General features: G+C 32.3%; 1 protein-coding gene across 1 annotated transcript; it reads left to right on the top strand.

Moving 5' to 3' along the window:
* Positions 1–2,689: 2,689 nt before the first annotated feature.
* On the top strand, positions 2,690–11,431 carry LOC131850469 (sorting nexin-4-like). Its single transcript, XM_059200691.1, has 10 exons — positions 2,690–2,875; positions 2,958–3,064; positions 4,105–4,243; positions 5,322–5,499; positions 6,056–6,194; positions 6,741–6,868; positions 7,495–7,657; positions 8,078–8,239; positions 9,351–9,465; positions 10,463–11,431. The coding sequence occupies exons 1-10, from the start codon at positions 2,798–2,800 to the stop codon at positions 10,511–10,513; spliced, it is 1,260 nt and encodes a 419-aa protein (XP_059056674.1). The 5' UTR covers positions 2,690–2,797; the 3' UTR covers positions 10,514–11,431.
* The last annotated feature ends 4,431 nt before the right edge of the window (positions 11,432–15,862 follow it).

Below are 15,862 nucleotides of genomic sequence, written 5' to 3' on the forward strand. Positions count from 1 at the left end.
AAATACAAATGTTTGCACCGTGGCAAACATTTGTATTCATGAGTCTTGTTTGTGTCGGTCTGGGTATTTTCTAACTATATTACGGATGTGTTTACCAAAAAATTAAAGTATTTGTATCCATTGGGTTACGAATACTTTATATTCTGTGTGAATTGTATTGAGTTATTATTATTATCTATAATTATTATAAAATTTGTTGTGTTGCTAAACCAACAACAGGTTAACAAACAATTAATAATTAACAAGCAATTTATGTTTATATTATACATAAATTGATTGTTATATATTAATTATTTAGTATTTACATTATTAAAATTTGTAAAAATTTTAATAAGGATTTATATACTCTACATAGTATAAAATATCACAACTATATTTTTACCATAAACAAGAACCAATCAAAATTTAGCCACTAATTAACTATAATGTAAAGGTCCAACTACATAAATGGAATTATGGTATACCAAACCTGAGTGTAACATTAATCCCAGCAGAAATTGGATGATGAATATGGATGAGGATTTTGTATGTCAAGCGATCTACTGACGTTCGTAGCGACCGCCACTGTCGACGTGTCCATTTGGGATTTATATTAATATTATATAATATCTACATATATACCGGTCAAGTGAGAGTTCTAAGACATGATTTATACCTTATATATATATGTATATATTTCAAACTAGAAATAAGTTTACTAAAATCTTAATAAACAGTGATAAGTCACCTACAAAAATGATGATGACAAACATCAGATCTCAATAAAAATGCCTGTACTATCAAACCCACTTACTGCCCTGTTATCTATTCCTCAGAATAAAGTTTTTAAACCTATACACTTAATTTAAGCAGAGCGTAAGTTAAGACCAATTTGTCTAAATTCTCCCTCAATTTCAATTACAGTACAGGTTTATAAATATTAACATACTTCCGTATAAGTAGGTTAGGTATACATATCTATCATATAATCACAAAAACACAAAGTAGGTAACTAGATACCTAATTTATTTTTAATCCTATAGCTTACTCTTTATTCCATTTGCCCAACTGATACTAATTAGACAAACTAAAGCTGTAATCTACTTCCCTAATTGAGTGCCTATCCACATTTTCCCTCGCACGAATCGTTAGCAAATCCATGTGGACAAAACAACAGCCAAAACAGAATGTATACGTGATCCCACTCGACTACGTATATTAAAATGATTACATGTCAGAAAGCACTTATTTGAACAATGATTTCTCATTTCCCGCCAAGCAAAGCTATGCTGTTGATGGCGTCGCGTCGCGCGTGCCGCCATCGGTTCACAATTCCACATCGTTTATCACATTGTAGTGAGTAATGAGTTGAATATTTGCGTCACCGCTTTTTGTTACAACTTAAATACGATGATAATTACACCCTGGCGAGACAAATGGTAAGCAGTTTTTAATATTAAATAAGTAAGTATAATTGCAATAAGTACCGATTTAGGGACATAGACTGAAATAGGTAGGTTGTTTTTTATGAATAATAATGTAAAGGCACACTGCGCTAACAGTTTACGCTGGCGGAGCACCAGTGGAGGATGCAACGACGAGCATGAGGTCAAATCATCCCATCGTAATAAATTTACCAGGTCTTTATCATGATGGGTTCCAAGGAGAACCACGTGGGTCCTCCATGGTAAACTAGGTACATTGTTGGCATCAGGGTCATCAGTCCACATTACTAATAATCCTTCCTCCCTTGTAGGTAGGCATTTCTATGGATTATGCCATCATGTTATACTTTCTACATCCGCGGATCACCACTTGTGGTTGAAGTCCATCAGGTCAGTCAGACGAATTCATCAGAAATAAACCTCTATGATTTCCAGTATGTATAGCATAATGTAATGTACCCTTATTATAACTCTGTTACATAAATCCAATACCGATACATTTTTTTTATGAAAGTAATGACAACGAGCTGAACGCGCACCTGAAGGTATATATCTACATACCATCAGATATGCGTTCATATAGGAGATAATCATCAAGTAACGCATGCAATATGTCACCAGTCATATCTTGCCTTTCCAAAGGACTAAAATGTCATTGCCCCTAACCCTGTAAATGTAGGTAATATGTCGTTTAAAATATTGGAATAACAACAGTCACGACACATTCGGCAGCCTATGTTGTGACAGCGTATTTTGTTACCTTAATTTATTTTTTAATAAACAGATTTTACTTTGAAAGTTTTAATAAATACAAGAACCTGCGGCTGGCGGATAAAATTTTAGATTAAGTAAGTCTTTTAATTACAGAGTCTTATATGAAAAGGGGCTTCCTATTTTCGACAAACCTTGTCTCACATATTTTGTAGCTTTTTGTTTATGCTATAAAATATGATTATGTAATGTAGCTGTATTGGAATTGTTTCCTATATTAAAAAGAGGAAAAGGGGAAAATTTTGATGGTGTATATGAAATACTAAAGAACTTTTATCACAGGTACAAAATCTCAAAACATTCAGTCAATGCAGTACACAGCAAAAAAATATAACTTCTACCTTCGATTCTGTCTCTTCACAGAGTATTTTTAATATTTCGTATTGAAACTGAACTGACATCTTTTATCATGACTGACTGCATAATGTCAAAACTGACATTGGCGACGTTTGCAATCGTTCTGTCACCATACAGTATTATATCGGCCAATTACACCTAAAAATCATGAATAGTATTATTAGTATTTGAATAATATTTAATCACTAATTTTATTGTCATTAAAATAGTAACTGCTAGTGAAAATTCCTTTGTTAACTAGTAAAATGTCCACAGAAAATTCGCCTATCAAGCCATCAAGATCTCCAAGTGTGATAGAATCATTAGAAGACTTCGAGAGCCAAGTTTGTGATGGTTTCATTAGCACAACGCCTACATTCAACGTGTTTATTGTCGATATGTGAACTTTTATGTATTTTCTTTTAGGACACGTTGCTGAAACACGTAGATATATCAATTGTGGAGTCTGAGAAGCGTGCAAATGGCACTCTACATGTACGAGATCATTACACAGTCTATCTAATCGATCTCAAGTAAGTCATCATTGTAATGTTTCCATAATAAATTACACCGCAATTGTAGGTCAATTAACGCTATTTCATTGTATGATTGTATGTCGGTGGTTGCTTGCTTTACTCTCATGTAATTATAACTGTAGGTACTAATTGTTATTAAATCATATTTCTTCATTTTATGTCCTCTAAGGATATTTACCATTCCATATGATAGACGGAAATTGTATATATAAAATAATAATAATTGTAAAAGCCTTTGTTCTGATTTTATACAATGATTCAACATGTATTAATTGTATTTGTTTATGTTTAAATTAATGCTTTACATTGCTTTATGAACTTGTCCTAAGACATAGGCCTCCTCCAATAGATTCCATTCTCCTCTGTCCAAAACTTTCCTTCACCATCTTGATATAGCCACTATTCTTAAATTGGAGTATGTATTCTGCTGGATATATTTATAAAACTATTGCTGAATTAAAAATAAGAAGGAATACAACTGAAAATAAATGGATCTGCTTTGGGAAGTACACCAAAGACAGAAAATTATGAAAGCCTCTAGAGGAGATCTATTTTAGAAGACAAGATGTGGATGTGGAATATATTAATAAAAATATATTTAATCATTTATGTAGTATTCTAAACATAAATTATTATTTTTCATTTAAATATAAATTATCATGTAATCAGTTGATTTGTCTACACTGTAGTTAATTAACTGATTACATGATAATTTATAAGCATACCTATTTAATATAATTATATTTAATTTATTAAAACCAATTGGCTGGTAAAAAATGCTATTTGCATTAAGCCCGCCTATTGTACAAAATCAATAAAGTTTTAAATAAATAAATAAATACAGCTATAAAGGCTGTTATAATTTTATTTACTTTAGAGATATTTACATAATTGTTTTCCATATACCATTAACAGAAGTATATAAAACAAATTGTATGTAAAAACATATTTTAAATACAGATAAAAGAATATATAAAACTGCCAGTATTTCTCATTGTAGGTTTAACAAAAAATAATATATGTCCCTTCTATTTCAGAGTCACTGATCCTGATTACAAGTTGGTGCAGTCCAAAATCAGCACAATATGGAGACGATACACAGAATTTGAGCAGATACATGATTATCTTCAAGTCACATATCCACATGTTGTTATACCACCACTACCTGAAAAAAGGGTGATTATTATATTCTATTCATACTAATAATCTAATTGCAAAAGTATATCTCTCTATCTGTCTTCTCACTGTCAACTTTTTATAACAAAAAGACAATGGATCTTAATGTATTTTCACATCAAGATTGTATCAACATAGGCTTTCTTGTAACTCAGTACTAAATTTGCAGTCAACAACTGTTTGCAGTGTTCTAAAAAATAATAACAATCAATATTTCGTCTCCATATCAATCTTATTATATTTAACAGCTTCCTTCTTAAAATATTGTTATGCAGTGCCAACCCTGAATAATCAATATGAACAAAGCTATGATAAATGTAATGCAGTCTATGGAGATGTCTGTCTACAAAAAAAGTGCCTAAAATTGAGCAAGTCTGTGAGCATAGGCACATACTGTTATTACCTTTTCCTTTTTTCCGTACCATCTTATATGGAAGATTGATGTTTATCAGAATTTACATATGTATAATAATTGAAGTCACTCTGTACACATATTTGATAAGTTTATTTGTTATATGCTTTTCTGATCATATTACATGATTTTGTAAACGCTTGTGTTTTTGTAAACACTTAATAACCTAAAATGTGTTTCTATAAAACTACTTGTTGCTATATCTAGAGAGTGGTTTCAGACCCTAGAGTCCCTACGACTACATTACTATTCAAATAAATTAAAAATAAACTTACAATTAAATACTAATATTACAATTACATATTATAGTTATATGTAATGTGTTTTTTTTTCAATTCAAATCATTCATTTGATATATATATATAGTCCGTAAGTCCGCCATTGTACAACTTCTTAAGATTGTTATATCCTGTTATTTTAAATTTACTGCTCAATAAAGAGTTACAAATAAATAAACTTTATTTAAATAAGTTAATATAATATTTGAGTACTATTTTTTGTACAAAACAAAACAAAACAGAGATATGCAATATTAATGTATTGTTTTGAAATTATAATAATTATATAATATTAATAAGTACTTCCTTAGTATTACTTATTACAATAACAGTATTTAATGATATTTATACTTTTATTATATATTTAAGTATATTTGTTTTTATGCAGATTTTGTATGCTTGGCGCAAATCGGATACAACAGATCCAGAGTTTGTGGAGCGCCGGCGGGCAGGTCTCGAGAACTTCTTAATGCGAGTTGCTTCCCACCCGAGGCTCTGCTTCGATGATCAGTTCATCAGCTTCCTGCAACAGGAACATGGGTGGCGAGAAACTATTACTGACAGTGGTATGCAATAATTCATTTCAGTCATAACTTTTGACAACCATCCTATTATAGAACACGCTCTACACACCTACACTTAAGAATCAATGTGAATACTTATTATTATAAATTAAACCAGTCTCTAATTAATCACATGTTTACTATGAGATAGCCAAAACAATACAGAGTAGGTTACTATACTACACTTAAGTAGTCTATGTTCAATACACTACACTTACATATATTGTTGCTTATATAGACTAATTATATTTAAGTACCCTCCATATAAGTTTTTTTTATAAAGAGCTTCACTATCATAAGGATGAGAATAAAGATGACACACAAACAATAATTGTGTGTCATTGTTTTAATGACATACACGATTATAGTTATACAACACATCCTTTACAAATTCTGTAAAAGAATATTATTATGTAGTCTTCAAACGCAAAATTATCTAGCACATTTTACTGCAAAAAACATATTTTTTTTCTATATTATACAGCATTTTTATTTTATGTTTCTGATTTATGTGTTTAAAGTTATAATATATACATTATTAAACTTATGTTATTTTCAGGTTATAAATTACATGCAGAAAACAAGTTAAAATCATTATCAGTTTCCATCAGACTGAAGAAGCCTGATCCTGAAATAGAGAGTGTAAAAAATTATGGTAAACAATTGGAGACAAGCTTAGGAAATTTTCTATATACTAGGTAAATAACAGTCATATTGTATCTTTAAACTGGTATCTAAAATACAGGTTTATATTTAGTTTAGGTACCAAGTAACGTGTAACATAATATAATATAACATAAAAATTGGAAACATTATTATTATACCTAAAAACTAATTTCGTAGGGTCATCATAACTAAAGAAATAGGTAGTCTACGTCCTTCTTATTGTTATGACAATATGCACGTCTCTTACGTAATAAACAAACCTTTGGTTTAATATTAGTAAGAAGCAGCATTTTTTCACAGATTTACCATCTCAAATTTGTTATTTTCGCTTATAATCATCCAGACAATTTCGAGCAATTCTTATTACTTACTTGATCTCTGTGTATAATACCTATGCAATACTTCAAGTATCTGTACCCACCATTACAGCCCGCATCCCTCCACTTTACGTTTGCATTATGAAATAATGGATGGCCCCTAGTTAACCTGTTTCATAACGATAAGATCGAAAGAAAAGTCAAGATAATGCAATAAATAAGTAAAAAATTATAAATAAAATCGGTCTTTCTCATTTACAGATCAAAAATAATAGAGAAAAGCTATGCTCTATGTAAACTTCATGCCAGTTATGGGAAATTATTCAGTGAATGGAGTGTTATTGAGAAAGATATGGGTGATGGATTACAGAAGGCTGGCCATTACTTCGGTATGTAGATTAATATTATATTTTACTATGAATGATCTTAGTAGGTTTAAACAACCACCACGACATGATGAAAAATTACAATATGATTCTTTGCTGTATGAGTATGTAAACATTTATATGATACAATTCTTTAGAATATAAGATATTACTGTATTGTTTTTTTAATAAAAAGCAAAACAAAAATACGAACAAAACTAAATGTGTAATACTGGTAGAGCTCAGCCCCATTGGAAACAAATATACCTAAAGACCATGCAATGAAAACAAATGCTAATTATTAATAACTAATAAATGAATTGGCTAAAAGTGGGCATGTGCTAATTTCTATGTGATTGAAGTAGAAGCGAGGGGTAAGACATCGTAATCTCTCCACAAACTTCTAAAAGATCTTGGCCTTTCTAGAACTGCAGTAAGTTCTATAATAGAACGTGTATCTAAAGTTACACTAGCAGGCTTCTACCATATTTGGCTAGGCAGGGAGAGAAACACGAGCGGTGAAGATTAGTGTTGACATAGGTCGGCAAAGGGGCCTCTCTGCCGCACAATGGGTCCGTCTCTCACACATTGAATCCATGGAATGCTAAATTCGTCTTTATCAATTGTAATTTTGTTAATAATATTTTCAGATTCAATAGCAGACAGTATAGATTCGCTAGCAGAAGATGAAGAACAACTGGCTGATCAACTGAAAGAGTACCTGTTCTATGCAGCGGCACTGCAGCAGCTGTGCAGTAACCATGAAGCGCTGCAGCAAGCGCTTGAAAATGCACACGATACATTAAATAACAGGTATGATAATTTTTACAATTTACCCTCGATTAGCCGACTAGTTGAAGTGTTACGATTTCCATGGCAGTTAGCATCCAATCATATCCCGCATTATTCTTTGTGTTAGCAGTCTTTCTTTTTTTTTCTCTTACGCACGCAGGATATCCCGCTCGAAATCGCGCACACTTCTGATTACTCCTGGAAAGAATGTGCGAAATGTATCTAAGAGCCTATTCGCACATGAAAGAACACAAGTGTAAAACCAGCTATCGTCTACATTTACATGCACATTCTTTCCGGCGTGAAAGTGCGTATATGTAAAGGCAGCCTTTGTATATAGACAAAGGTTGCCATTACATATACACTCATTCACGTAAATATAGATCTGAACATTTTATCCTGCGTGAAAGAGCGTACGTAAAAGCAGGTTATGTGTGTCAGGGTGGCGGAGCGGTCGCGGGCGGCGGCGGGCAAGGGTTCACTGATGTCGCGTCTGTTCGGGACCACGGAGCCCGACCTCGCGCGGGACGTGGCCACGCGCGCGCTCGACGCCAAGCTCGCCGCCGACACTCACGCCATACACCACGCGCGAGCCGCGCTACAGTCAGTACCTTCTATTATGCAATGTATATTCATATATAAAAATAACATATACTTGCCTTAATTGAATTTTCTGTTTTTACGTGTACAAAATAATTTAATATAAAAATAACCCTGTATAATTCACACAGCTCCATGTAGTACCAAGCTAAGCAAATCTTTTTATGGATACTGGACAATTGACAGAGATGCTTAAATATTTTCTTTTTGTAAATTCTTACTTAATTTATATAGAAAACGCCCAGACCGATACAAACAATCATACTCATGACTATAAAGGTTTGCATTGTTCAAGTGTGGTAAACAAGTAGACCACCGCTGCACTCAGATGGGCATATGGTGCAGTGACTCATTTGTTTGTGAACGTTTCTAGCAGCACAACTCTAAGTGTCATCGCTATTCATTATATCTAACTTAAAAATAATTTAACCTTCTGACTATATCAGATTTTCCAAACCTAAATAAATCGTGTTATACCTATAGAAGGAATCATCTTGCTAACTGACGTAGTAAAGTACAAATTGAAAAAATAAGGTCCCTACCACACATGTAAAAGTGAGTTGATCATTCTCCGTTATAGGTTTGCCAACTTACAAATTTTTACTAAATGCACCTGAGAAAGAATATTTCATTATTTGGTTTTGGATGAATCATTAAAATCGTTCATAATATTTCATTTAAACAAAAATATAATAATAACATTCATGAATTGTATTCAAAAAATGACTCAATAACATTTAAAAAACACCATGTTTGATGCAAAATAAGACCTTCACACACGTAATCGTATTGTATAAATTGTAATACATTAGGACACCTTATCTTTTACAATATATTCAGCACGATTACGAAATAATGAATGCCATTGTGTTTCACTCGTAATTGTATTCTTAATCAACGCATTTCCAATCTGTTTATGTCACTTAGTATGTAAAGATATATAATCATGTTTAACATAAATGTTAAATTTTTCGCATACTGTAATCTGGACCTTCAAATTATTCGACATAGCATTTTTTACATCTAAGGTCTCTCATCTAAGGCTTTTTAAATATTAATCTAGGTCATTGAGCAACGGCTGTCATTGACATATATATTTATATTTTTTTTACAGAGAATTCAACAAGAAGGCGCTACTTGAAATTGAACATTTCCAAAAACAAAAAGACAAAGACCTTCACGAATCACTAGTCGGATTCATCACGTTACAAGTGAAAGCTGCCAAAAAGGTAAGAACATTAGTATCTAACTGAAATCTTTGCTCTTTTGAGTTGTTACAATCAATGGACTTGATAAAAAGTAGCGTCGTCCAGCCCAATTGCAAAGTATATATTATCCATAATTGCTAAATTTTATTGATGGTTTGAAAAAGGCACTTTTACCTTTACTTATAAGTATACACAAGTATGATGTATTACTTTCGTCTTTTCGTCACTACCCGAAGGTAATCTGTACGAGATTGCATAAGCGATAAGGCCGCTTTGTTAAATTTGATTCCTGTAATCTGGCGCATAAAGAGTGGTAAAAAAATGATTGAAATCGAAATATTTATTTATTTATATAAATAAACTAGCTAGTCGCCCCGGCTTCGCCCGGGTGTACATGTATTATACATATAAACTTTCCTCTTTAATCACTCTATCTATTGAAAAAAACCGCTTCAAAATCCGTTGCGTAGTTTTAAAGATTTAAGCATACATAGGGACGGACAGACAGCGACTTAGTTTTATACTATGTAATGATATTACGATTTCAATACTTTTTAATATAATTGGAATGGCCAACTAACGACACACCTGATGGTAAGTGGCGACGCCACGGTTAGTTATATTCACGAATAATACTACGGATACGCCTGCGATACTACACATTCTTTGTCATTCCGAATGAAGAAGATACCAAGTAATTGCACTGGCTTTTCTCGTCTTTCAAGCGAAACACAACTTACAAAGCTGCTTGGCTGCTGAAATTGATGAGGTGATATAAATAAATGTATCCAAGCAGACGACTTTTTACAATATATACCTCACGTCAGGACAATTACTCAGTGTTTTAACCTAGTACCGTCCTACCTTGTAGTTATATTACCTTAACCATAACTGTGCTACATACAAAAAATGCACTTTAGAGAAAAAGCAACCCTTTTTCTAATGAAACACGGTTAGAATGTCTACAGAAACTCGTACACTACTTAACTATTGTAACATAATTTTTATATTCTTCCAGAACTTGCAAGCGTGGACGCAAATCAAAGAATGTCTACAAAACATGCCCTGAACATAGCTCGCCCTCGGGCTTTACCAAATATCTCTGTAGCTTACTAGAAAACTAGATTTTAGTACTTTTGTATCTGTCCCACTTGTAGTTAGGTAGGGATTATAAAAACATTTTACCTTCTTGTTCATAAAAACTATAAGTCTAATAAACCTATAATAGCTATATGAAACTTTTTGTCTATTTCTTATGAGTTTCTTTCCTATTTTGTGAGAAAAGGATAAAACGGTTTAAATTAAAATGGGTTTGTATAAGACTAGTTTTTATCAGTAAGACGGTTTGTCTTTACTAATGTAAATTTTGAAGAAAATATGTATAGAGTTTATTTGTAGGTGAGACATAATATTAGTAACTACTAAATGATGATTAAATATTCATTTTATTTAAAATTCTTTATAGGTAGTATGAAGTTCATAAAATATATCATTTGAAAGAACAAATCCGTTAATTAGAATTAGAACGGTAATAAATCTTGTTATCGTTTAACATTGAACCCTTTTTCTTTATACTACATGTTATAAAATTTAATTTCTTATATTTCCTCCGCAAAGGAAATATTATAAAATATTCCATTAAAGCATGAAAGCTATGCATTCCAATGAGGTACTATTTCGTCACGCATTAAAACTGTTCGTGTCTCTCATTAAGTGACAAATATAATATAGTTTGTATTTAAATGTCATAGTATTATAAATTAAGATACCTTTTGTTATTGAAATCTAAAAGCCGCCGTAAATTGACAGAGAAAGTGTCTGGATAACAGACAACAAATAAATCGTACTCACGAAAAAGAAAGAGACGCTAGATATTGCTTTCCCGTTCTATCACCTGCATATTTCGTTACAACAACATATATTTAATATCAACGAACGAGGTTGTTTGCCACGACTTCTCGGAAGACTATTTAGATATGCTCATTTTTGTAATTTATTATTACAATAATGACCACCAGCCCCGAGTGTGTCGAGCGGGTACTGCGAGGCTCATAGGAGTCTCATAGTTAGTTTTTTAACAAGATATGCCTTGAGGAGTCTATTGTGAGAGTTACGATACCCCACTATAAAGGACCTCGTGCCATGTCTTCATATTCATATCTTACTAAAAAAACTATAATGATTAATTTTAGTTGAATTATAATTAATTATCAGTATTTTTTTTTTGGATGCACTTTATTTTTTTTCCTACAAGAATATAGTTTCTGAAGAGTCGGTAACGAGCACATAATATCCCTGTTGTTTCACTCGTTCATACGCTACGCAACCGTTTACCATCAGATGGGCCGTATGCTTTCGTACCACTGTGGTATATAATAAAATAGCTGTGACCGCTTTATCCGCGTGGAATAGTGACCTTAAATAGCATATAATATTTAATAATCTCTCCTAGCTTTAAAAATGACGTTACCTCCATATTACCTTTCATCTCCACTTTCAATCCCTTTCAATTCTTTTTTCGCATAAAAAGTAGCCAATCTTCTTTCTTAGAACTATCTGTGATCCAAATTTCATTTAAATCAGTTCAGAAGTTTTGCCGTGAACGCGCGACAGACAGATGACAGAGTTACTTTCGCAGTTATAATATTAGTAAAGATTAGAAAATTTCACGAGGCAAATTTTTAGGTATTATCCTCGTCGTATTTCTTAATATTATATACATTCTTGAATAACTATTATTTTATTTCCAGTTACTTTTACTATTGGCTCATAATTATCAAATTATAGGTATAAAGCTAGACTTACGATTCTCAGCAGTGTTTAGGCCTTTGGCCTTACACAGCTGGAAAAAACCCATCCAAATATTAATACGCGGTACGGAGGCTTAGCTTCTTATGCCTCTGGAATGGCAACACATGAGGAGTATCACGGGCGTCATCACGCCGATGATATGATGCCCATGTTGCTATTCATGTATATTGGCTTCGTTTGTAGTTGTTCTTTCCAGTGAACCCTCAGATTTTTAGCCATTCCAAATACATGAAAAACCCATTAGTCAATATAAGATATTCCGTATGTTTTAGGCCAGCCAGCCTTAGACTATACTTATAATGATCCTTTGTGTGTTCAAGATACTATTTCTAACTGCCTATTAGTAATATACATTCTAAAAATTCACCATTTAAGTTTAAATTTAAGTGTAGGTATGCAACAGAGTTTGTGTCGCTATAAAATTGCTTATTTTGTCGACATATCGTAAAGTTAAACCAGAGATGATGAAAATGAAACTTTAAAATATATATTTTTTAATATCTTCTTTAAAAAATAAAATATTAAAAAGTTAAAATTAAAGTGAAAATCATTTAGGTTACAAAAAGTTTCGATCTTAATATTTCTTATTATACTGAAGGCGACACATAATTTGTTGTATGTATTTATTAAGCTGGCGACTGACCTGCAATAATTAAACAAAACGTTACAGTATAAGAATAGAAATCCTAATAAAAAGCTATCTGCTATAAGCATATACATACTCGCTAGTTTCAAAGAAATTGTAGGTTAGTCGCTATGTTTAGATTATAGTTTGTTAGAGCAACTATTTAATGTATTCTTTTGAACTTCGATTTATGCAAAATGTCTCTTAAATTATTTAATACTCAACTGTGATTTCAAGACCAACTGAATGTAGCAAAACTATGTAACATAAATTATAAATGTGTAGAACATAGAATATTCTAATATATTTTATTCCTTAGCTAATTCAATTGCGTTGAATTATATTTATTTGTTGATTTATTTCGCGTTTATTATAAATATTTAAGAGAATTGTAGTTTCCAATAAATATCAATACTTTTTATCAATATTTAGTTTTATTACATTCATTATCTCATACTACAAAATCTATGCATACTCCATATGATATAGTATTTAATATTTTTAATTTCCTCTTTACGTCTTCTCAGTTTGGTATAAACTTAGAATTATCCCTGTATATGCACATCTACAAATAAATAGTACAGTAGTAGTTTTTTTATGGATGGTAATGAAATGATGCACCCGCCTGCGCTAACGTATTACGCTAGTGGGGCACCATTGGAGGATGATAGATGGAGTTAGCCCATCGTAACGAATTCACTAGGATTTAACCACGATGGTTTCCTTGGGGGACCACGTGGACATCAGCTTGACATGGTAAATTGTTAGCAATGGTACTACTGTGCACCATTGCTAACAATCCCTTTTCCCCAGTACAGTAGTAGTATCTACAGATTAAAAGAATTTCCTTTTTTAAACTATGGTAGACACGTAGAAAAGGTGTTTGATTTGCCATTTTGCTGGAAGCTTGATGGGATTTGCAATGCATAAGTAATAGGATTAACTTTGTATAATCCGCCGAGGTTAAGAAGTGCCTCCGCTGAGAAAAAAATATTATATTAAGGGATTACTACATCTTGATTGGCGACTTATGCAAAATTCCTATTATTATTTAGAGTTGTGTTTTATAAAGCTTTCCTGTATGTGTGAGGTGAACTTAATCATTCATATTTCTGACTGTCTCTCTGGTAATAGAAACATCGATATCAAAGCAAATGTAGGGTATGGAAGTATCATCCGATACCAAGTTGAAGAAAAATATTCTTAGTCTGTTTTTTAATCCCAGACTAAATTGACAGGTGCAAATGTCAAATTTTGAAATAATGTTACCACCTATATCGCAGGTACTCCAATACTCCACGTATTAGAGTACCTGCGATACCAATTTGTTTAATCGGAAACTTTTATTTTAACACATTAGTTTTAAATCTTTAAAGACGCGTAAGGTAAGACGTTTCCACAACAGAATTTTAAAATTAACGTATATATACTAGTGTTTCCATTACTTTCGTTGTATTATGCAACATAAAAATACATTTTTGTCGTTTCCGTACAAATAATCATTTTTACAGTATTAAGCTACAAACCAACATTTTTTTTCTTTAAGCATAATATTTTGAATAGGTGTTTGTTTTATGATATATGATACTATAAAAGGTCACTTGTTTTATAAAAAAGGCAGGTAGTCTTTATTATAGTGAAAAATAAAAAGTCTTTAGACTTTTTTAATTTTGTGTTAATGTGTTTTATATAAACACTCACACATTATTTCTGATACTCTGAACTATAAAAATGGATAATTAATAGTAATTTCCGATAGTGCCACTACCCTATTTAAAAAATGCAAATACCTGGCAACATCGGAAACGTCAAATTTGTCTCCGGGATTAAAAAAACAGACTGTAGCTAAATATAGGTTTAAGATAAAGTTCTCCACGACCATTGCATGATAATCTTGTCTAGGTAGTCTGTGACAAACGCACCTACGGTGACGTCGTGGCGTTTATTATTATCTTATTGAGTTTTCTTTAATAACACCAACTTTATTTCTTTAGTACCCTCTGTTTCCTGACATTACAAACAAATACCTAAGCTTGCCGAACGGAATGCGCGCGCGGAATTCTAAGAAATATTAAAATCCCGTATATTAAAGTATATTGGCGTGTATATACATATGTGTTTATCTACCTTGGACCTGGATGTGCTGCAGAAGACGATCGAGCTAGGAGCAAACAACAAGGTAGGTAAGCTGACGGCTCACCGGATTGAAAATCACGTTATCATGTGACGCCCGTGATACTACTCATGTGTTGCCATTCCGGGAAACTAGCATGTCATGCCTCTTAGCCCATAATTTCACTGCATTATCAAACCTTGAAAATAAAACATAGTATACAAAACAAGCTGCTTGGCGGCTGGAAGATATATAGTACTTAAACTAATAAAACTTTTTTTTTACCACGTAGGTGGCAAACAAGCATACGGCGCATCTGATGGTAAACGGTTACCATAGCCTATGGACGCCTGAAACACCAGAGGTGTCACATGCGCGTTGCCGACCCTTAAACTTTACATAGTCCAGCTCAGTCAAAATCATATGTTTATATAAAAAATGTATTATTGTCTATATGTCGGCTTCGGTGGTCTAGCCGTTTATAATACCGCCTTACTCCCATGGTCGCGGGTTCTTTTCCTCGCACCGTACAAACATTTGTATTTATCAGTATGATTGTATGTCTGTGTCTGTATGTTTCTTTATATATTATTAGGTATGTATTACAAAAAATGTATGTATATATTTATATCACTGTCTAGTACCCATACCACAAGCTTAGTTTAAGACTAAATGTCACTGTGAATTACCATTGCCCTGCAATATTAATATTACTATATTAAAATTATATTTCGTCTGAAGTAGTCTTATTTGATGCCTTGATAATTACATTTTAATCAGTATGCGTAATTCTAGTCACAACCAACGTTTCATTTATATTCTCGACAGCTCTAAACATGTCACTTTCAGTAACACATCAATCTAAACAA

Source organism: Achroia grisella, unplaced genomic scaffold, assembly GCF_030625045.1.
Source record: "Achroia grisella isolate CSIRO2021 unplaced genomic scaffold, CSIRO_AGI_Agris_v1 utg770, whole genome shotgun sequence".
Classification (NCBI taxonomy): Eukaryota; Metazoa; Arthropoda; class Insecta; order Lepidoptera; family Pyralidae; genus Achroia; species Achroia grisella.